Genomic DNA, 22,279 nt, shown 5'->3' with positions numbered 1-22,279 from the left:
TGTGCGAATACAGTTCGACACCTGTTACTTACACTCTAGTTAGTTCATTGACTCACCCTGGACAATGAGAGAGAAATGGTGGGGCGATGGGGGGAACTGCCAGCAGCTCATTCTCACCAACTATCAATCAACACAGCTGATGACTCAGACAAGAGGGAATCTGACTCTGCACTGGGCTGGAGTCGGAGTGGAGATCAAAATGCAAAAAACTGCAGCTCTGTTCCTAACAATCAATTATAACTGAGTTCAATACCTTCTTTGCCTCTGATTTCAATTTTCACTCAGTTTTATTTACCCTTCACCCAGTGCTCACTGATCGACACAGGCTCCTGGTCAGCAATGCCTCAATACTAAAATTCTCATCATTGGTTGCAAATTCCTCCATGACCTCATCCCTCCCGGTCTCTGAAATCTCCTCCTTCAATTCTGGCCTCTTGTGCATCTCCAATTTTAATCACCCCGTCACTGGTGGCCGCGCCTTCAGTTGCCGAGGCCCCAAGCTCTGGAATACCTTCCCTACATCTCTCCACCTCGCTTTCCTCCTTTCAGACTCTCCTTAAAACCTACCTCTTTGACCAAGCTTTTGGTCATCTGACCTAGTATCTCCTTATGTGGCTTCATGACAAATTTTGTTTGGTAATGCTCCTGTAAAGTGCCTTGGGATATGTCATCACATTAAAGGTGCTATATCACACAATTGTTATAGTGCAGGAGGTGGCTATTCAGCCCATTGTGTTCACACTGGCTCTCCAAATGAGCAATTCCCTCAGTTCCAACCCCCCAACTTCTCCCCATAACCCTGCACTTTCTTTCTTCTCATTTAACTGTCTAATTCCCTTTTGAATGCTTCACTTGAACCTGCCTCCACCACAGTCTCAGGCAGTGCATTCCAGACCTTAACCACTCGCTGCGTGAAAAAGATTTTCCTCATGTCGCATTTGCTTCTCTTACCAAATACTTTAAATTTGTGCCCTCTTGTTCTTGATCCTTTCACGAGCGGGAACAGTTTCTCTCTACTCTGTCCAGACCCCTCATGATTTTGAATCAAATCACCTCTCAGCCTTCTCTTCTCCAAGGAAAACAGTCCCAACTTCTCCAATCTATCTTCATAGCTGAAATTCCTCATCCCTGGAACCATTCTCGTGAATCTTTTCTCTCCTCTCACCAATGCCCTCATGCCTTTCCTCAAGTGCAGTGCCCAGAACTGGACGTAATACTCCAACTGAGGTCGAACTAGTGTCTTATACAAGTTCAACTTAACTTCCTTGCTCTTGTACTCTATGCCCTTATCAATAAAGCCCAGGATACTGTATGCTTTATTAACTGCTCTCTCAACCTGTCCTACCACCTTCAATGACTTATGCACATATACGCCCAGGTCCCTCTGCTTATATAAATAAACATAAATACATATACATAAATGCAAATATTTAAATAGATATATAAATACTAGTTGTTGTTCAATTAAAGATTTGAATTTCCATAGCACCATTTAAATTTTCAGGACATCCCAAGGCACCTTTTGAAGGAGAGTCACTGTTGTAATGTAGGAAACATGACAATTTGTGCACAGCAAGCTCCCACAAAAAAGCAATGTGATAATGACCAGATGGTTTTGACAAAGTCCCACATATGAGATTAGCATGTAAAATTAAAGCGCATGGGATTGGGGGTAGTGTATTGCGATGGATAGAAAATTGGTTGGTGGACAGGAAACAAAGAGTAGGGATAAATGGGTCTTTTTTCGAATGGCAGGCAGTGACTAGTGGGGTACCGCAGGGATTGTTGCTAGGACCCCAGCTATTCACAATATATATTAATGATTTTGATGAGGGAACTAAATGTATATCTCCAAATTTGCAGATGACACAAAATTGGGTGGGAGGGTGAGTTGTGAGGTGGATGCAGAGAGGCTTCAGGGTGATTTGGACAAGTTGACTGAGAGGGCTAATGCATGGCAGATGCAGTATAATGTGGATAAATGTGAGGTTATCCACTTTGGTAGCAAAAACAGGAAGGCAGAACGGCTATAAACTGAGAGAGGGGAATATGCAGCGAGACCTGGGTGTTCTCGTACACCAGTCATGCAGGTGCAACAGGCGGTAAAAAAGGCAAATGGTATGTTGCCCTTCATAGCGAGAGGATTCGAGTACAGGAGCAGGGATGTCTTGCTGCAATTATACAGGGCCTTGGTGAGGCCACACCTGGAATATTGTGTGCAGTTTTGGTCTCTTTATCTGAGGAAGGATGTTCTTGCTATAGAGGGAGTGCAGCAAAGGTTTACCAGACTGATTCCTGGGATGGTGGGACTGACGTATGAGGAGAGATTGAGTCAGTTAGGATTATCTTCGCTGGAGTTCAGAAGAGTGAGGGGGGATCTCATAAAAACCTATAAAATTCTAACAGGACTTGACAGGGTAGATGCAGGAAGGATGTTCCTGATGGTGGGGGAGTCCAGAACCAGGGATCATGGTCTCAGGATATGGGGTAAACCTTTCAGGACTGAGATGAGGAGAAATTTCTTCACCAGAGAGTGGTGAGCCTGTGGAATTCGCTACCACAGAAAGCAGTTGAGGCCAAAACATTGTATGTTTTCAAGAAGGAATTAGATATAGCTCTTGGGTCTAAAGGGATCAAAGGGTATGGGGCGAAAACGGGAACAGGTTACTGAGTTGGATGATCAGCCATGATCATAATGAATGGTTAAGCAGGCTCAAAGGGCCGAATGGCCTACTCCTGCTCCTATTTTCTATGTTTCTATGGTCTGTTTTAGTGACGTTGGTTGTGGGATAAATATTGGCCAGGACACTGGGGAGAACAACCCTGCTCTTCTTCCAATAATGCCATGAAATCTTTTATGTCCATCTGACAGGGCAGATGAGGCCACAGTTTAACATCTCATCTGAAAGACAGCACCACTGAAGTGTCATCCTGGAGATTGTGCTTAGATCTCTCAAGTGGGACCCGTACCCATAGAACAGAATCATAGAATGATTACAGAACTGAAGGCGGACATTCGGCCCCTCAAGTCCATGCCAGCTCTCTAAGAGCAATTCAGCTTGGCCCTTTCCCCTGCCCCAGTAACCCTGCACATTTTTTCTCTTCAGATAATTATCCAATTCCCTTTTGAAAGTCATGATCGAATCAGCCTCCACCACTCTCTCAGGCAATGCATTCCAGATCCTAACCACTCCCTGCATAATTTTCTTTTCCCTCATGTCTCCTTTGGTTCTTTTGCCAATCACCTTAAATCGGTGCCCTCTAGTTCTCAACCCCAGCGTCAATGGGAATAGTATCTCTCTATCTACGCTGTCTAGAACCCTATGATTTTGAACACCTCTATCAAATCTCCTCTCAGCCTTTTCTTCTCTCTGGAGAACAACCCCAGCTTCTCCAATCTATCCTCGTAACTGAAGTCCCTCGCAATTTTTTTCTGCACTCTCTCTAAAGCCTTCACTTTCTAAAATGCGGTGTCCAGAATTGGACACAATTCTCCAATTGAAGCTGAACCAGTATTTTGTCAAGGTTCATCATAACCTCCAGACTTTTGTCCTCTATGATTCTATTTATAAAGCCCAGGATCCCATATGACTCAAAAGGGGAGAGTGCTCTCACTAAGTCAGGGTTGACAACTTAAACAGAGTCACGAGGATACGAATGGGAAGTGGTCTGGATGTCAGCACCTGAGCTAGCAGTCAGACATGCTACCCGTGGACACTGACAGTGACTTTGAGCCAGAGTCCTTTAGAATATCCTCTCACTGTGAGGTGCTCAGTAGCAAGCACTGTGCAAACAGACTCGTTTCAGCAGAGAAACCAAAAATGGAAGAGATTCTTTACAAATAATCATTAAAAACTAGATCAGATGGGAACACACACCCACACACACAAATACCCTGTGAAGGGGTAAAACAGGGGCAGCCAGACACACACACACACACACAAAGATACCTTGTGAATGGGTAAGACAGGGGCAGTTGGAAACACACCCCACACCCACACATATCCTGTGAATGGGTATAACAGCGGACAGCTGGGATCAGACACACCTCATAACCTGTGAATCATAGACAGATACCCTGTGAATGAGTAAAACAGGGCAGCTGGACACACACACACACACATACACACAGATACCCTGTGAATGAGTAAAATAGGGGCAGCTGGGATCACACATCTCTCAAACACAAATACCCTGTCAATGGGTAAAACAGGAGCAGCTGGGATCACACACCCCATTCACACATAATAAGATGGGAATGAAATGCAAATCAAAACAAAGGCAAATGGACAGCAATCTAACAGAAGGGTAGAGATGATGTAGCAGACAGCTCCTGGCTGTGACTGTACCTGTATCGTTCTTCCTGTAGTGTTTGTAACATGAGTGTATAATCCCTCTGATAGTGAGATTTTAAAGTATCAAATGACTCTTCCAATCGGGCCTGTGTCTCCTTCACTTGCTGCAGTTCTTGGAATATTCCCTCAAAGCCTGAGCAGGAGAGGTCCAGTGTGTTGGTTTTAGAGGTGGAGGGTTCCAGGGGTGCCCCTGACATGCTGTTGGCACCTGATCCCGATGTGCCACTTGAGCACTCCTCCTCACTGCCGTACCTGGGGCTGAACTGCAGATTGCCACAGATGCCCAGGCCCTTGAGGCATTCCTCAGTCTGGGCTTCATCCAGTGAGTCTTTGAGGCCAGGAATGTTGTCAGCGCTGCCAAATCTGTTGCGGAGGAGCGATGCGATCTCCCGTGGCTTGGAGACCACGGCGCCCGCGGCCGAGTGGGTGGCCTGGGAAAAGCTGGAGAGTCCGCCCCGTACACTACCCACCACACCCTCGCTGAAGCCCGTCACCTTGGCCCCCACACCCTTCAGACCCTGCTGCATGTCCCGCAGCACATCCTTGGGCTGGCGGGGGATGCCATTGTGCTCAATCTCACGTAGCTTGCGGTGGTAGTGCTCTAGTTTGCGTTGCAGCTGCAGGATTGTTTGAGCAGACTTCTGGTTCTTCTTCTCAAAGACCTGCTTTATACGGCTGCCCTGCTGCCGGTCAGCATTGTTGGCCAGCTTGAGGTACTCTGCCACATTGTCGTCCCGGGCTGTCTGCTCCACCTTCAGCTGCTCTGTCAGCTTCAGGACCTTCTGCTGTAGGTGGGCAATGGCAGCTTTCGTCCTCTGAGGGTCCAGGGCACCATCCAGGCCATCCACACTAACCCCACCATCCGAGCTCGAAGCAATCACACTCGATGGGGCCAAGCTGTTCACTTCCAAGCGTTCGATCTACGATACAGAACCAAAGGTCAACAAATTGTGTGCGTGTGGTTCTTTTTAAAAGTAGAACAAATGGTGAGAACTCTAAATCTGGGTGATGGTTAGAAATGAATTCCCCCCGCCCCGCCCTGTGCTCCCACTCAAACTCCAGCAGCTTCCCCACTACAAGCCAAGCTGCTAGGAGAGGTTCAGCAGACGTCAGTTGTTTGCTACACTGATGAGGGGCATTCATTTACCCCCACGTTATGCCACAGAGTTACCGACAGGTTTGTATGGATGGTTGGAACTGCCCAGAGGCTACAGACCACCACCCCCATAGTTGTGGAACTGTCCAAAAGCTACAGAGGGGAAGAGTGTTTTTTTATTTGTTCTTGGGATGTGGGCATTGCTGGCAAGATCTCATTTTTTGCCCATCCCTAATTGCCCTTGAGAAGGTGGTGCTGAGCTGAGTTCTTGAACTGCTGCAATCCTCGGCGTGTAGGTACACCCACAGTGCTGTTAGAGAGGGAGTTCCAGGATTTTGACCCAGCAACAGTGAAGGAACGGTGATATAGTTCCAAGTCAGGATGTTGTGTGACTTGGAGGGGAACTTGCAGGTGGTGGTGTTCCCATGCATCTGCTGCTCTTGTCCTTCTAGGTGGTAGAGGTGACGGGTTTGGAAGGTGCTGTCGAAGGAGCCTCAACGAGTTGCTGCAGTGCATCTTGTAGATGATACACACTGCTGCCACTGTGCGTCGGTGGTGGAGGGAGTGAATGAATAATGTGGTGGATGAGGTACCGATCAAGTGGGCTGCTTTAGCTTGGATAGAGTCGAGCTTCAAGCATTGAGTATTGAGTATCTCGGCACATGGAGAGTATTCTATCACACTCCTGACTTGTGTATTGTAGATGATGGACAGGCATTGGGGAGTCAGGTGAGTTGTTTGATGCAGAATTCCCAGCCTTTGACCTGCTCTTATATCAACAGTATTTATGTATGTATCAGGTCCAGTTAAGTTTCTGGTCAAGGGTAACCCCTAGGATGTCGATGGTGGGGAATTCAGCAATGGCAATGCTGATGAATGTCAATGGAAGATGGTTAGATTGTCTCTTGTTGGAGATGGTCACTGCAAGGAACTTGCGTGCTGCGAATGTTACTTGCCACTTATCAGCCCAAGCTGATGTTACCCAGGTCTTGCTGCATGCGGCACAGACAGCTTCAGTATCTTAGGAGTTGCAAATGGTACTGAACACTGTGCAATCAACAGCGAACATCCCCACTTCGGAATTTATGTTGGAGGGATGGTCATTGATGAAGCAGCTAAAGATGGTTGGGCCTAGGACACTGCCCTGAGGAACTCCTGCAGCAAAGTCCTGGGGCTGAGATGATTGGCCTCCAACAACCACAACCATCTTCCTTTGTGCTGGGTATGACTCCAACCAGTGGAAAGTTTTGTCCTGATTCCCATTGACTTCAGTTTTGCTAGGGCTCCTTAATGCCATACTCAGTCAAATGCTGCCTTTGATGTCAAGGGCAGTCACTCTCACCTCATCTCTGGAATTCAACTCTTCTGTCCATGTTTGGACCAAGATTGTAATAAGGTCTGGAGCTGAGTGGCCCTGGTGGAACCCAAACTGAGCATCGGTGAGTAGGTTATTGCTGAGCAAGTGCCGCTTGATAGCGCTGTCGACGACACCTTCCATAACTGATCTGATGATTGAGAGTAGATTGATGGGGCAGTAATTGGCCGGATTGGATTTGTCCTGCTTTTTGTTGTCAGGACATACCTGGGCAATTTTCTATATTGTCAGATAGATGCCAGTATTGTAGCTGTATTGGAACAGCTTGGCTAGGGGTAAGGCTGGTTCTGGAGCACAAGTCTTCAGTACTACAGTTGGGATGTTGTCAGGCCCCATAGTCTTTGCAGTGTCCAGTGGCTTCAGCCATTTCTTGATATCACGTGCAGTGAATCAGATTATCTGAAGACTGGCATCTGTGATGTTGAGGACCTCAGGAGGAGACTGAGATGGATCATCCACTCGGCACTTCCAGCTGATGATGGTTGTAAACACTTCAGCCTTGTCTTTTGCACTGATTTGCTGGGCTCCCCCATCATTGAGGGCGGGAATCTTTTTGGAGTCTCCTCCTCCTGTCAGTTGTTTAATTATCCACCACCATTCATGATAGCCTGTGGCAGGACTGCAGAGCTTAGATCTGATCCGTTGGTTGCGGAATCGCTTAGCTCTGTCTATCGCATGCTGCTTGAGCTGTTTGGCATGCAAGTAGTCCTGTGTTGTAGCTTCACCAGGCTGACACCTCATTTTTAGGTATGCCTGGTGCTGCTCTTGGCATGCCCTCCTACACTCGTCACTGAACCAGGGTTGGTCCCCCAGCTTGATGGTAATGATAGAGTGAGGGATATGCCGGACTATGAGGTTACAGATTGTGGCTGAATACAATTCTGCTGTTGATGGTTCACAGCGCTTCACTAATGCCCAGTTTTGCATTGCTATATCTGTTCGAAATCTATCCCATTTAGCATGGTGGTAGTGCTACATAACACGATGGAGGGTACCCTCAGTGTGAAGAAGGGACTTTGTCTATAAGGATTGTGCAGTGGTCACTCCTATCTATACTGTCATGGACAGATCAATGAGCAACAGGTAGATTGGTGAGAGTGAGGTCGAGTAGGTTTTTCCCTCTTGTTTGTTTCCTCACCACCTGCCACACACCCAGTCTAGCAGCTATGTCCTTCAGGACTCAGCCAGCTCGGTCAGTAATGGTGCTACCGAGCCACTCTTGGTGATGGACTTTGAAGTCCCCCACCCAGAGTACATTTTGTGCCCTTGCCACCCTCAGTGCTTCCTCCAGGTGGTGTTCAATATGGAGAAGCACTGACTCATCAGCTGAAGGAGGGCAGCAGGTGGTAATCAGCAGGTGGTTTGCTTGTCCACGTTTGACCTGATGTTTAATGAGACTTCATGGGGTCCAGAGTCAATGTTGAGGACTCCCAGGGCACCTCCCTCCCAACCATATACCACTGTGGCACCACCTCTGATGGTTCTGTCCTGCTGAGGGGACAGAACATACCCGGGATGGTGATGGTAGTGCCTGGGACTGTAAGGTCAGATTCGGTGAGTATGACTATGTCAGACTTATGCTTGACTAGTCTGTGGGACAGCTCTCCCAATTTTGGCACAAGTCCCCAGATGTTAGTAAGGAGGATTTTGCAGGGCGGACTGGCCACATTGTGCCTCATTTCCAGTGCCCAAGTCGATGCCAGCTGGTCCGTCTGGTTTTATTCTATTTTAACTTTTCTGTCATTGTTTGGTGCAACTGAGTGGTTTTCTAGGCCATTTCAGAGTGCAGTTCAGAGTCAAACACATTGCTGTGGGTCTGGAGTCACATGTAGGCCAGACCAGGTAAGGACAGCAGATTTCCTTCCTTAAAGGACATTAGTGAACCAGATGGGTTTTTATCTTAATCCGGTAGTTTCATGATTATTAATGAAGCTAACGTTTTATTCCAGATTTATTAATTAATTGAATTTAAATTCCCCCAGCTGCCATTGTGGGATTTGAACTCATGAGTCCAGAGCATTAGTCCAGCCTCAGTAACATTACCACTATGCGACCATCCACCTAAATCCCACCACTTTAAGAATTTGAATTGAGTTTTCAAAATCCGAAAGTAGAAAGCTGAGATCTGTAAAAACAATAACTACGAAGGTGGTGCGTTATCATAAAAATCCAACTGGTTCACTAATGTCCTCTAAGGAGGGAAAGCTGCCATCTTTAATGCTCTGGCCTGCACCAATGCGGTTGATTCTTAACTGCCCACTGAAGGGCTCTAGCAAGATACTCAGTTATATCAAACTGGTCAAGAAGGTACCCCACCTAAAGGCCTGCTCAGGTCACGAAAAAACAACACGGACCTGAACCCAACAGAACCACATTGGACCCGAGCCCGAACCGGCCCAAGTCCCTCCATTTTTTTCCGCGCCCGACCCGACCCGAGACTGACCCCAAAAGCCGGACCCGGAAGAGCGACCCAAACCTGAACCCGATACATGTCGTTGGGTCCTGTCGGGTTCGGGTCAGGTAGCAGGCCTTTAACCTCACCACCTTTTCAGGGTAGGCTGCGTTTGCTAACAATGCTACCACTAGGTGGCGCTGCAGTGGCACATGTGCAAATGCAGCATGTGCCACTAAAACGTCACAGTCTGCGACTTCAGGCAGCTGCCAGGACTAAAGATGGCGCTGCTCAAATAATCACACGAAGGCAACCTAACCTAAACACATGGCAGCACACAATGGCGGGAGAGAGCAAGCGAGAGGGCGAGCGGGCCGGGGAAGCGGGGGGAGGGAGCGGAGCGGGCTGGGAACGGGGGAGGGGCGGGGGGGAGCGAAGCGGACCAGGGAGTGGGTGAGCGAGCGGGCCGGAGACGACGGAGGGGGAGCGGAGCAGCCGGAAAGAGCGGAGCAGCCGGAAAGAGCACCGTAGGGGGGGGGGGCGGAGTGGCTGGAAAGAGCGGAGCAGCTGGAGAGAGGGGGAGCGGAGCGGCCGAAAGAGCGGAGCGGCCGAAAGAGCGGAACGGCCAAAGAGAGCAGCTGGGGGGGAGCGGAGTGGCTGGAAAGAGCGGAGCGGCTGGAGAGAGCAGTGGGGGGGGGCGCAGCCGAAAGCGCGGAACAGCCGGAGAGAGCCGCGGGGGGGGGGAGCGGAGCTTCACACATGGGTGAATACCTGTTGGTGTTGCACTGCTGTACGCGTACAGTGCATGTGCAGAGGCCGACCAGGTGCAGTGCCCACAGATGCACACGTCACGCGATGACTTCATCGGCACATGCGCTAACCAGTCCTGGCAAGTCGGAACGCAGCACACGTGCAGAAAGCAGCAGCCCGTCTGCTCATGTGCGCACCTTGGCGCAACCTGATGACGTCAGTGGCCGTCTGCGTTGTCAGGAATCACTTTGTTCAGGGTATAGATGGGCAATAAATGATGGTTACATCCCAAGAACGATCCTAAGCTCGCTGCTTAGCATAATAAAAATATCCAGCCCCAAAATGTGATCCCTGAATCAAAACACTAGTCATCCAGCCTCACTGTACTTATTCATCCATAAAGCATCTCACGTGGGCTAAACACTGGTCATCAGCTCAGAAACAGCTGAACTGAAAATAAAGCAGAGGCAACAGTAACAGTACAAGGTTAAGTCTGCTCCCAATGGCCACACCCTCCCCACCCCCAAACATAGATACTAATGACATCATGACCAAGGGATATGGCGATAGCATGGGAAAGTGGCATTGAGATAGATGATCAGCCATGATCTGACTGAATGGCAGAGCAGGGTCGATGGTCTATTCCTGTTCCTAACTACCAACCCCAACCTACCCACTCGGTGTCCACTCCTGGTTCCTGTTACTGCGTATATGGGAGTAAATGTACAGACAGCATACCCACTCTTAGTCCCTATTATTGTGTATATGGGACTAAACATACACGCATTGTAGCCACTCCTGGTTGGATTACATATTAAAGATCTCAAAGGATTGGGACTTTCCATGAAACAGAAACTGTTCCTGTCCCTCCCAGACTGGTTTCAATATTTTCAATTACAGCCAGTATTTGAAGCACTGAGAAAGCAGTTAATGAACACTTAGAAACCAAACAATTACAACACACAGATCAGAAAGAGATAACAGCCACAAGGTAAATAGTTTAACCCTTACAGCTGACTTAGAGCAGGAAGCAGGTTGGTTTCAATGGTGATAAGGAAGTGTGTTAGCAAAACTAAATTAAACTGCTGCAAAGCAAAAACAAAGAATGTGAAAGGGCTCAGTGCATCAATCAGTATTTATGGCAGAGGAGTTAATGTTTTAGGGGATGGACTCTTGAAGACCTAAGAAAGGGTCTGAACATTCATCATTCTCTCCGCAGATATTGACAGAAGGCTGATAGCTGCAACTAGATACAACCTGGTCTCAGTACCCTTGGGGTTAGGGGTTTCAGACAGGGAAAGTTAGCCACGGTGCCTGCTCCTGATCGCTACCCAAGGCCCCCTGCTGTGAGTATGGAGGATATAGAACAGTGTTAAACATCCTGGGTCCCAAAAGGGGACTAGCAATAAACCAAATTGGGTGGGGGTAAGGAGAGTGAGATATTTTTGGTTTACAAATACACAGAGCCTGAAAGTACAAAAAGGTCATTCAGGAGTTAAACAAACAATATCAAACTTACCATTAAGTTAGCAGGCTTCCTGCAGTGCCCCTGGTTCAATCGCAGTTTGCTATACTTGCGCTGCAGTTGTTTCTTCCAGTACATGGTTGCCCGTGCAAGGGCCTCTCATTCTCATCGCAACAAAGCACTCAACCACACTGTTCATTCACCACTGCTACACAAACTACAACACTTCTAAAACAAAACAGGATGCGATACAGAGTCACCTGAAACTATGAAACAGCCACAGAATCCGCCCTGCACCAGCTCTGCAGGTGAATGATGTCACCCACATACTAAGCCAAGTAAACAGTCACATTAGGTTCAGCACAGCGCAGGAGCTGAAAACTGGCTGGCCAGCCAAGAGAGAGGGAGGTGCCATGTGTCAGACCGATATTGGGTTGAGCTGAAGACTGATACCCAGACAGGTACCAGAACAATACTGGGATGAGCAGCAGACCCATAACAGTACTGACCCTACAGGCAAGAGAACATACGAACATACGAATTAGGAGCAGGAGTAGGCCACTCGGTCCTTCGAGCCTGCTCCACCATTCAATAACTTCATGGCTAAACTGATTACTCCACATTTCCACCTAAGCCCGATAGCCTTCCACCCCCCTTGCTTATCAAGAATCTATCTACGTCTGCCTTAAAATGATTCAAAGACTCTGCTTCCACCACCTTTTCAGGAAGAGAGTTCCAAAGACTCACGACCCTCAGAGAAAAAATTTCTCCTCATCTCTTTCTTATTTTTAAACAGTGACCCCTAGTTCTAGATTCTCCCACAAGGGGAAACATCCTTTCCACATCCACCCTGTCAAGACCCCTCAGGATCTTATACATTTCAATCAAGTTGCCTCTTACTCTTCTAAATCCAGAGGATACAAGCCTAGCCTGTTCAATCTTTCCCTGTAAGACAGCCTGCCCATTCCAGGTATTAGTCTAGTAAACCTTCTCTGTACTGCCTCCAATGCATTTACATCCTTCCTTAAATAAGGAGACCAGTACTGGACACAATACTCCAGATGTGGTCTCACCAATGCCCTATATAACTGAAGCATAACCTCCCTACTTTTGTATTCAATTCCCGTCGCAATAAACGATATATTAGCTTTCCTAATTATGTGCTGTACCTGCATACTAACCTTTTGCGATACATGCACCCGGACACCCAGATCCCTCTACATCTCAGAGCTCTGCAATCTCTCACCATTTAGATAATATGCTTCTTTTTTATTCTTCCTCACTTTCACTCAATTTCACACTTTCTCACATTATACTCCATTTGCCAGGTCTTGGCCCACTCACTTAACCTATCTATATCCCTCTGTAGCCTTCTTATGTCCTCTACACAAGTTACTTTCCTACCTGTCTTTGTGTCATCAGCAAATTTAGCAACCATTCATCCAAGTCATTTATATAAATTGTAAAAGGTTGAGGCCCCAGCACAGATCCCTGTGGCACACCACTCGTTATATCTTTCTAACTAGAAAAATGACCCATTTATGCCTACTCTCTGTTCCCTGTTAGTTAGCCAATCTTCTATCCATGTCAATATGTTATCCCCTACACCATGAACTTTTATTTTCTGCAATAACCTTTGATGCGGCACCTTATCAAATGCCTTCTGGAAATCTAAGAGCAATACATCCGCCGGTTCCCCTTTATCCACAGCACATTGATTACCGTGATTTTTCTAAATGCCCTGCAAGACATCTTTAATAATAGCTTCTAACATTTTCCCGAAGGCAGATGTTAAACTAACTGGCCTGTAATTTCCTGCTTTCTGTCTCCCTCCCTTTTTGAACAAATTCAAATAACTTTGAATAAAAATTCGCTATTTTCCAGTCATAGAGTTATACAGCACAGAAACAGGCCCTTCGGCCCATCGTGTCCATGCCGGCCATCAAGTACCTATCTATTCTAATCCCATTTTCCAGCACTTGGCCCGTAGCCTTGTATGCTATGGCGTTTCAAGTGCTCATCTAAATACTTCTTAAATGTTGTGAGGGTTCCTGCCTCTACCACCCCTTCAGGCAGTGTGTTCCAGATTACAACCACCCTCTGGGTGTAAAACATTTTCCTCAATTCCCGTCTAAATCTCCTGCCTTTACCTTAAATCTAAGCACCCTGGTTATTGACACCTCTGCTAAGTTTAGTTTAGTTTAGAGATACAGCACTGAAACAGGCCCTTCGGCCCACCGAGTCTGTGCCGACCATCAACCACCCATTTATACTAATCCTGCACTAATTCCATATTCCTACCACATCCCCACCTGTCCCTATATTTCCCTACCACCTACCTACACTAGGGGCAATTTATAATGGCCAATTAACCTATCAACCAGCATGTCTTTGGCATGTGGGAGGAAAGCGGAGCACCCGGAGGAAACCCACGCAGACACAGGGAGAACTTGCAAACTCCACACAGGCAGTACCGGGAATTGAACCCGGGTCCCTGGAGCTGTGAGGCTGCGGTGCTAACCACTGCACCACTGTGCCGCCCAAGGGAAAAAGTTTCTTCCTATCTACCCTATCTATGCCCCTCATAATTTTGTATACCTCAATCAGGTCCCCCCTCAGCCTTCTCTGCTCTAAGGAAAATAACCCTAGCCTATCCAGTCTCTCTTCATAGCCGAAATGCTCCAGCCCAGGCAACATCCTGGCGAATCTCCTCTGCACACTCTCCAGTGCAATCACATCCTTCCTATAGCGTGGCGACCAGAACTGTACACAGTACTCCAGCTGTGGCCTAACTAGCGTTTTGTACAGCTCCATCATAACCTCCCTGCTCTTATATTCTATGCCTCGGCTAATAAAGACAAGTATCCCATATGCTTTCCTCACCACCTTATCTGCCTGTGCTGCTGCTTTCAGTGATCTATGGACAAGTACACCAAGGTCCCTCTGACCCTCTGTACTTCCTAAGGTCCTACCATCCATTGGCTTTTTCCTTGACTTGTTAGTCCTCCCAAAATACATCACCTCACACTTCTCAGGATTAAATTCCATTTGCCACTGCTCTGCCCATCTTACCAGCCCATTATATCGTCCTGTAACCTAAGGCTTTCCTCCTCACTATTTACGACACCACCAATTTTCATGTCATCTGCGAACTTACTGCCCATACCTCCTATATTATTGTGTAAATCATTAATGTACACTACAAACAGCAAGGGTCCCAGTACCGACCCCTGCGGTACACCACTGGTCCGGCAGAACCTTCCCCGAAAATAGGGAATTTTGGAAAATTAAAACTAATGCAGCAACTATCTCACTAGCCACTTCTTTGAAGACCCTAGGATGAAGTCCATCAGGACCCAGGGACTTGTCAGCCCACAGCTCCAACAATTTGTTCAGAAACACTTCCCCTGGTGATTGTAATTTTCTTGAGTTCCTCCCTCCCTTCCATTTCCTGACTTACAGCTAATACTGGGATGTTACTTGTATCCTCAATAGTGAAGACCGATGCAAAATATCTGTTCAATTCATCTGCCATCTCCTTATTATCCATTATTAATTCCCCAGACTCACTTTCTATAGGACCAACACTCACTTTAACGCTTTTCTTTTTTAAATATCTATAGAAACTCTTAATATCTGTCTTTATATTTCTTTCTCTCATACTCTAATTTTACCTTCCTTATCAATCTTTTAGTCATTCTTTGCTGTTTTTTATATTCTGTCCAATCTTCTGACCTGCCTCCCATTTTTGCGCAATTATATGCTTTTTCTTTCAGTTTGATACTATCTTTAACTGTTTTAGTTAACCACGGATGGTGGGTCCCACCTTGGAATTTTTCTTACTCATTGAAATGTATCTATTCTGTGTATTCTGAAATATCCCCTTAAATATCTGCCAATGCATCTCTATTGACCTATCCCTTAACTTGATTTGCCAGTTCACTTTAGCTAGCTCTGCTTTCATGCCCTCACAATTGCCCTTATTTAAGTTTAAAATACTAGTCTTGAACCCACTCTTCACTCCCTCAAACTGAATGTAAAAATCAATCATATTATGATCGCTGCTACCTTAACTGAGGTCATTAATTAATCCTATCTCGTTGCACAATACCAGATCTAGTATAGGCTGCTCTCTGGTTGGCTCCAGAATGTACTGTTCCAAGAAATTATCCTTAAAGCATTCGATGTACTCCTCATCTAGGCTACCTCTGCCGATCTGATTTTTCCAGTCTATATGTCGGTTAAAATCCCCTATAATTATCACTGTACCTTTCTGACAAGCTGCCATTACTTCTTCCTTTATAACCCGTCCTACAGTGTGGTTAATGTTAGGTGGCCTGTACACCACTCCCAGAAATCACTTCTTGCTTTTACGATTCCTCATCTCTACCCAAACTGCTTCTACATCCTGGTCTCCTAAACTTAGGTCATCCTTCTCTATTGCGCTAATACCATCATTAATCAACAGAGCCACCCCTCCACCTTTTCCTAGCTTCCTGTTCTTCCTAAATGCCATGTACCCTTCAATATTCAGGTCCCAATCTATGTCATCCTGCAGCCGTGTCTCTGTAATGGCTATCAGATCATAGTTATTTAATTCTATTTGTGCTCTTAGTTTATCTGTTTTGTTTTGAATGCTACGTGCATTCAGATAGAGAGCCTTTAGTTTTGTCCTATTATTTTTGTAACCTCTAGCCTTATCTGTTGATTTACTCTTAGATTTGTATGCTCTGTCCCTTCCTGTCACAGTCTGTTTATCATTTCCCATATGATTCTCTCTTGCTTTGTCTCTACTCCTTCATTTATCATATCTTCCAAAATTTGATCTCTTGCTCCCACTATTCAGTTTAAAACCCTCTCTCTACTTCCCTGGTTATGTAGCTCGCTAGAACACCGGCCCCAGCACGGTTCAGGTGTGGACCGTCCCAACAGTACAGCCACCAGTGCCCTACGAACCGGAACCCACTTCTACCACACCAGTCTTTGAGCCACGTTAACTTCTCTAATCTTATTTGTCCTACGCCAATTTGCATGTGGCTGAGGTAATAATCCAGAGCTTATTCCCTTTGACGTTCTACTTCCTAATTTGGTGCCTAATTTCTCAGACTGACTATACAGAACCTCTTTCCTTGTCCTGCCTATGTTGTTGGTATCTACATAGACCACGAAGACTGGATCCTCCCTCTCCAGCCCTGAGGAGATGCCCCCAAACCCTGGCAACACAGCCGTCTCGACTCTCGCTCTTTGCTGCAGAGAACAGTGTCAATCTCCCTAACTATGCCGTCCCATACTACCACTACATTCCTTTATTCTCCCTCCACTGAATGGCTTCCTATACCATAGTGCCATGGTCAGGTTGCTCATCCACCCTGCAGCCCCCACTCTCATCCAAACAAGCTGAAAGAACCTCAAACCTGTTGGGCAATCGCAAAGGCTGAGGCTCCTGCCCTCTGGGTCCCCTTACCTGCCTCAGCTGCAGCCACACTCTCCTGTCCCTGACCACTCACCAAATCAGAAGACCCTATCCCAAGGGTGTGACCACCTCCTGGTACGAAGTGTCCATGTAACTGTCCCCCTCCCTGATATGTTGCAGTGTCTGCAGCTCGGACTCCAGTTCAACGACTCTGAACCGAAGCTCTTCGAGTGGCAAACACTGCAGATCTGTTTGCCCTGGATCACACTGTCTTCCAGGAGCTCCTACATGCTGCAGCATTATGTGCATGCCGTACCCAATAGTCTTGTTTCGTCAATATTGGTCCTTCACTGTTTGCCTGTACAAAACTGAGATTACTTTTCCCCTCTCCTTGATCTCACAGGGAGACGCATGCCCTCCCTCACAGACAGGCTTGCAGCTTGCATCACACATATTGCGAGCTGACAGGCTTAGTCACACTATAGGGCAGGACAAACCTACATTCTTTTTACCATGAGCAACTGAATGAAAGTAAGCCTGGCCCGGCATGATAGGATGTCAGCTATTCATGCTCTATGTCATGAAGTGTGTGTGCCTGGGAAAGGAAAGTGACTAAGCCAGGAAATAAGTGAGGCAAATAAACAACAGACCCCGCCAGCAATTCTGAAACACTGCTCCATCATTTGCAGCAAAATTGAGAGCATTGCACTGAGTCAGTACCAAAACAAAAGACCAATTAAACATTCACCATTTAAGGATGTGCAAATGAGACAGTTATGCAAGTCAAATAAAACAGCACTGACTCACCGCTAACTGATCAGTCAAAATTACATCCAGTATCACCAGACGGATCATTTCCACAGCATGCCAGGACGTGTACCTTCATCAAATAAAGGACAGTCTCCCTATCCCCCCACTGGCAGTGCACCACGAATTACATCGAGTAAGTGATCCTTACTCCACTCAGGCCAACAACAAAAATGGGTACATATAAAGCACCTTTTTTTAAAAAAAAAGGTGGCCTTTTATACCCCAGGCCCCTTTTATATTTTTCATGAAGAGGGTGCCTTTATTGCTCAGGCGCCCTTTATATAGATAATTTAAAAATAACTTTATTAAAACAGATAAATAAACAAAAAACTCAAATTAAAATGCCATTCTCGGCGTCGATGATGCACTCCAGTCCCTGCGGTGCCCACCGGTCGCGGAAGGCCAGTGCAATAAAACATCCCAAGATGCTTCACAGAAGCATCATAAAACAACATATGACATTGAGCTACATAAGGAAATATTAGGGCAGATGACCAAAAGCTTGGTCAAAGAGGTATGTTTTAAGGAGTGTCTTGAAGGAGGAAAGCGAGGGAGAGAGGTGGAGAGGTTTAGGGAGGGAATTCCGGAGCTTAGGCAACAGAAGCATGGCCACCAATGGTGAAACAATTAAAATCAGAGATGCTCAAGAGGCCAGAATTAAACGAGAGCAGATATAGATGTCTCAGAGAGTTGTAGGCCTGGAGGAGTTTACAGAGATTTCGGGAGGGGCAAGACCATGTCGGAATTTGAAAACAAGCATGCGAATTTTGCAATCAAGGATCTGTTTAATTGAGAACCAATTTTGGTCAGTGAGCATAGGGGTGTGAGTTAGGACATGGGCAGCAGAGTTCCAGATGACCTCAAGTTTAGAGAGAGTAGAACATGGGAGGAGTACATTAGAATAGTCAAGTCTGGAGGTATCAAAGACATGGATGAAGGTTTCAGCAGCAGAAGAGCTGAGACAGGGTGGAGTCAGGCTATGTTACACAGTTGGAAATAGGTGGTCTTAGTGAAGCTGCGGATATGTAGTCAGAAGATCATCTTGGGGTCAAATATGACACCGAAGTTGTGAATAGTCTGGTTGCCAGGGAAAAGGATGGAACCAGCGGTGAGGGAGTGGAGTTTTTGGCGGGGAGCAAAAACATTGGCTTCAATCTTCCCTATAGTTAATTCAAGGACATTTCTGCTCATTCAGTACTGGAAGTTACATAAGCAGTCTAACAATTTAGAGACAGTGGAGGGAGTCGAGAGAGATGATGGCGAGATGATGGAGTGGCACAGTGGCGCAGTGGTTAGCACCGCAGCCTCACAGTTCCAGCGACCCGGGTTCAATTCTGGGTACTGCCTGTGTGGAGTTTGCAAGTTCTCCCTGTGTCTGCGTGGGTTTCCTCCGGGTGCTCCGGTTTCCTCCCACAAGCCAAAGACTTGCTGGTTGATAGGTTAATTGGCCATTATAAATTGCCCCTAGTATAGGTAGATGGTAGGGAAATACAGGGACAGGTGGGGATGTGGTAGGAATATGGAATTAGTGTAGGATTAGTATCAATGGGTGGTTGATGGTCGGCAGAGACTCGGTGGGCCGAAGGGCCTGTTTCAGTGCTGTATCTCTGTAACTGTAACTGTGAAGCTGGGTGTTGTCAGCATACACGAGGAAACTGATAGTGTTTACGAATAATGTTGCCGAGGGACAGGATGTAGATGGTAAGGACAGATCCTTGGAGAACACCAGAGGACATTGCGAATTCTGCTCTAATGGTGGCATGGTGCCAAGGCTTGTCAATTCTGGTTGGGTGCATTCCAGGAGGTTTCGTCACATGGCCTCCAGCTGCCCCATGCACCTGCCATTGGTTGCCTGACAAGTCTCTATCCTTACATAGCCATGCCTTCACACTCACACCATTAATCCTGGCCTAACCATGGGGAACCAGAGTATTGCATCCAGTTCTGGTCACCACACTTCAGGAAGAATTTGAGGGTCCTTGAGTGGGTGCAGAGGAGATTTACCAGGTTCCAGTGATGGGGGATTTTAGCTACAAGGTTAGGTTGGAGAAGCTGGGATTGTTCTCCTTGGAGCAAAGGAGATTGAGGGAGAATTTGATAGAGGTATGCAAGGTTATGACAGGTTTAGATAAGGTAGACAATGAAAAACTGTTCCCATTAACTGATGGTACAAGGACTAGGGGACACAGATTGAAAGCTTTGGGCAAGAGATGCAGGGGGGAATGTGGGGAAGAACTTTTTTACGCAGCGCTTGGTAATTACCTGGGACTCACTGCCTACGAGGGTGGCGGAAGAGGAAATTGGACGGGCACTTATTTATTTAAAGATACAGCACTGAACCAGGCCCTTCGGCCCACCAAGTCTGTGCCGACCAACAACCACCCATTTATACTAACCCTACAGTAATCCCAATTCCCTACCACCTACCTACACTAGGGGCAATTTACAATGGCCAATTTACCTATCACCTGCAAGTCTTTGGCTGTGGGAGGAAACCGGAGCACCCGACGAAAACCCACGCAGTCACAGGGAGAACTTGCAAACTCCACACAGACAGTACCCAGAATTGAACCCGGGTCCCTGGAGCTGTGAGGCTGCGGTGCTAACCACTGCGCCACTTTGAGGGAAATAAACATATAGCATTACAGGGATAGAGTGGAGGAATGAGAGCGATTGGATTGCCGGCATGGACTCGATGAGCTGAATGGCCTCCTTCCATGTCGTAATGACTATGTCCATCCCTTCAGAGCCATGTCTTTTCACACCAGTCAGAAAGCAGACTCTGCTACTCGAATGACTGTCAGGAATTATCAAACAGCTTTTTCTCCCACCTCCACTATTTTACTAATGAAGAAACAAGAAGTGTCCAAAGCAAATGACAAAATCCCCAGTGGTGGGTCCTGAATTTGAGCGAGTGTAAAACAGATGATAGTAAATCAGCAGCCTGTTTTACATCTTGCCCATTGACAGAAATAAAAATCAGGAGAGAATTAAAATAGGCTGCTGAATCGCTAACACCCATTTTACACTGCAGCACAAAGTTAAGATCTACCCCACAATTTAATAAAAGCAAAATACTGCAGATGCTTGAAATCTGAAATAAAAACAGAAAGTGCTGGAAATACTCAGTAGGTCTGGCAGCACCTGTGCAGCAAGAAATAGTGTTAGCGTTTCAGGCCTGTGACCTGCTGTTTCTCTCTCCACAGATGCTGCCAGACCTGCTGTGTATTTCCAGCACTTTCTGTTTTTATTCTACCCCACAATTTATTTTGTGATGATTTTTTCGAAAGTTTCTCACAGCAGGGTCTGGGGGAATTAATCTGCAATTCCTGGATACTCCAGGACAGTTGGTTAACTCTGCTTGTGTCTGCTGAGCTGGACAAGTCTGACCTGCTCTCCTACAAACAGCAGACTTACTGAGTGCATCAAAGCCCAGAGAATCAAACTGAGGGAGTCAACCTAGTTATACAAAACACTCCTCTTGACCAGGACTGTGCAGAGCAAGACACATTCCTCTTCCTCAAACAGGTGTCTGTGCACATCCATGATATGAAGGTGGACTTCACCCCCTCCTCTGGTTAGTGCGAGTTCCCTATCCCTTACAGTGGAAGCCTCAAATGACTTGGTGCATCATGTGACAGTTTACACAATGATTGTGAATGGACTGTTGAATTTTGCACAGTAGTCAAGGCTACTCACAAATGCTATCATATAAACTAACTACAGAAGCTCTAAGCTCATTTTCGATAGAGCTGTCAGCCATGGTTCAGTGCTCACACTCTTGCCTTGGAGTCAGAAGGCCGTGGGGTTCAAGTCCCAATCCAGAGATTTGAATATGTATTCCAGACAGTGTCCTGATCAATATTTATCCCTTAACCAACATCATTAAAATAGATTATCTGGTCATTATCGCATTGCCATTTCTGGGATCGTGAACAATGGAAACTAATGAGGCTATGAGGGACAAGTTGGCTATGGTGGATTGGAAACATACACTAAAAGATTTGACAGTAGACAGACAATGGCTAGTATTTAAAGAAGTATTACATGGTCTACAACAAATATACATTCATCTAAGACACAAAAACCCAACAGGAAAGTTGAATCAACCATGGCTAACAATAGAAGTTAAAGATTGCAATAGATCAAAGGAAGTGACTTATAAAGTTGCCAGAAAAAGTAGTAAGCCCGAAGATTGGAAGCAAGTTAGAATCTAGCAAAGGATGACCAAGAAACTGATAAAGGGAAAAGAGAATATTAATGCGAGCTAGCTAGAAACATAAAGGCTGACTGTAAAAGCTTCTTTAGGTATGTGAAAAAGAAAAGATTAGCAAGGACAAATGTGGGTCCACTACAGGCAGAAACAGGAAAATTTATAATGGAGAACATGGAAATAGCAGAGAAACTAAACAACTACTTTGGCTGGAATTTTATGGTGGGCAGGGGGACCTTAATTGGTCTTAGGCGGGACTTCCACCTCATTGAGGCAGGAAAACCTGCCTAATGGAGCTGCCGGCCAATCAGCGGGCAGGTAGCTTAGTACCGGCAGTGCTACCGGGAGAGGTGGCCACTGCTGAGACTACACCAAGCTGCAGGAGGAAGAAGATAGATGGCCCAGAAAAA

The 22,279-nt window shown here is 46.4% G+C and overlaps 1 protein-coding gene across 8 annotated transcripts in view; it reads right to left on the bottom strand.

Annotated features, from left to right (window-relative positions):
• Positions 1–22,279, bottom strand: part of LOC137379937 (transmembrane and coiled-coil domains protein 1-like) — a 164,976-nt gene that overhangs the window by 14,270 nt on the left and 128,427 nt on the right. For 7 of the 8 annotated variants that reach the window (XM_068051326.1, XM_068051330.1, XM_068051325.1 and 4 more), the window contains one exon: positions 4,350–5,275. In XM_068051326.1, the coding sequence (XP_067907427.1) occupies positions 4,350–5,275 (926 nt within the window). Of the gene's footprint in view, positions 1–4,349; positions 5,276–11,487; positions 11,648–22,279 lie in introns of those variants that run through there. The other variant, XM_068051328.1, reaches the window with a different exon arrangement.

Source organism: Heterodontus francisci, chromosome 19, assembly GCF_036365525.1.
Source record: "Heterodontus francisci isolate sHetFra1 chromosome 19, sHetFra1.hap1, whole genome shotgun sequence".
NCBI classification, from domain to species: domain Eukaryota; kingdom Metazoa; phylum Chordata; class Chondrichthyes; order Heterodontiformes; family Heterodontidae; genus Heterodontus; species Heterodontus francisci.
The sequence above is the reverse complement of the archived record's forward strand: the minus strand, read 5'-3'. Positions and strand labels throughout refer to the sequence as shown.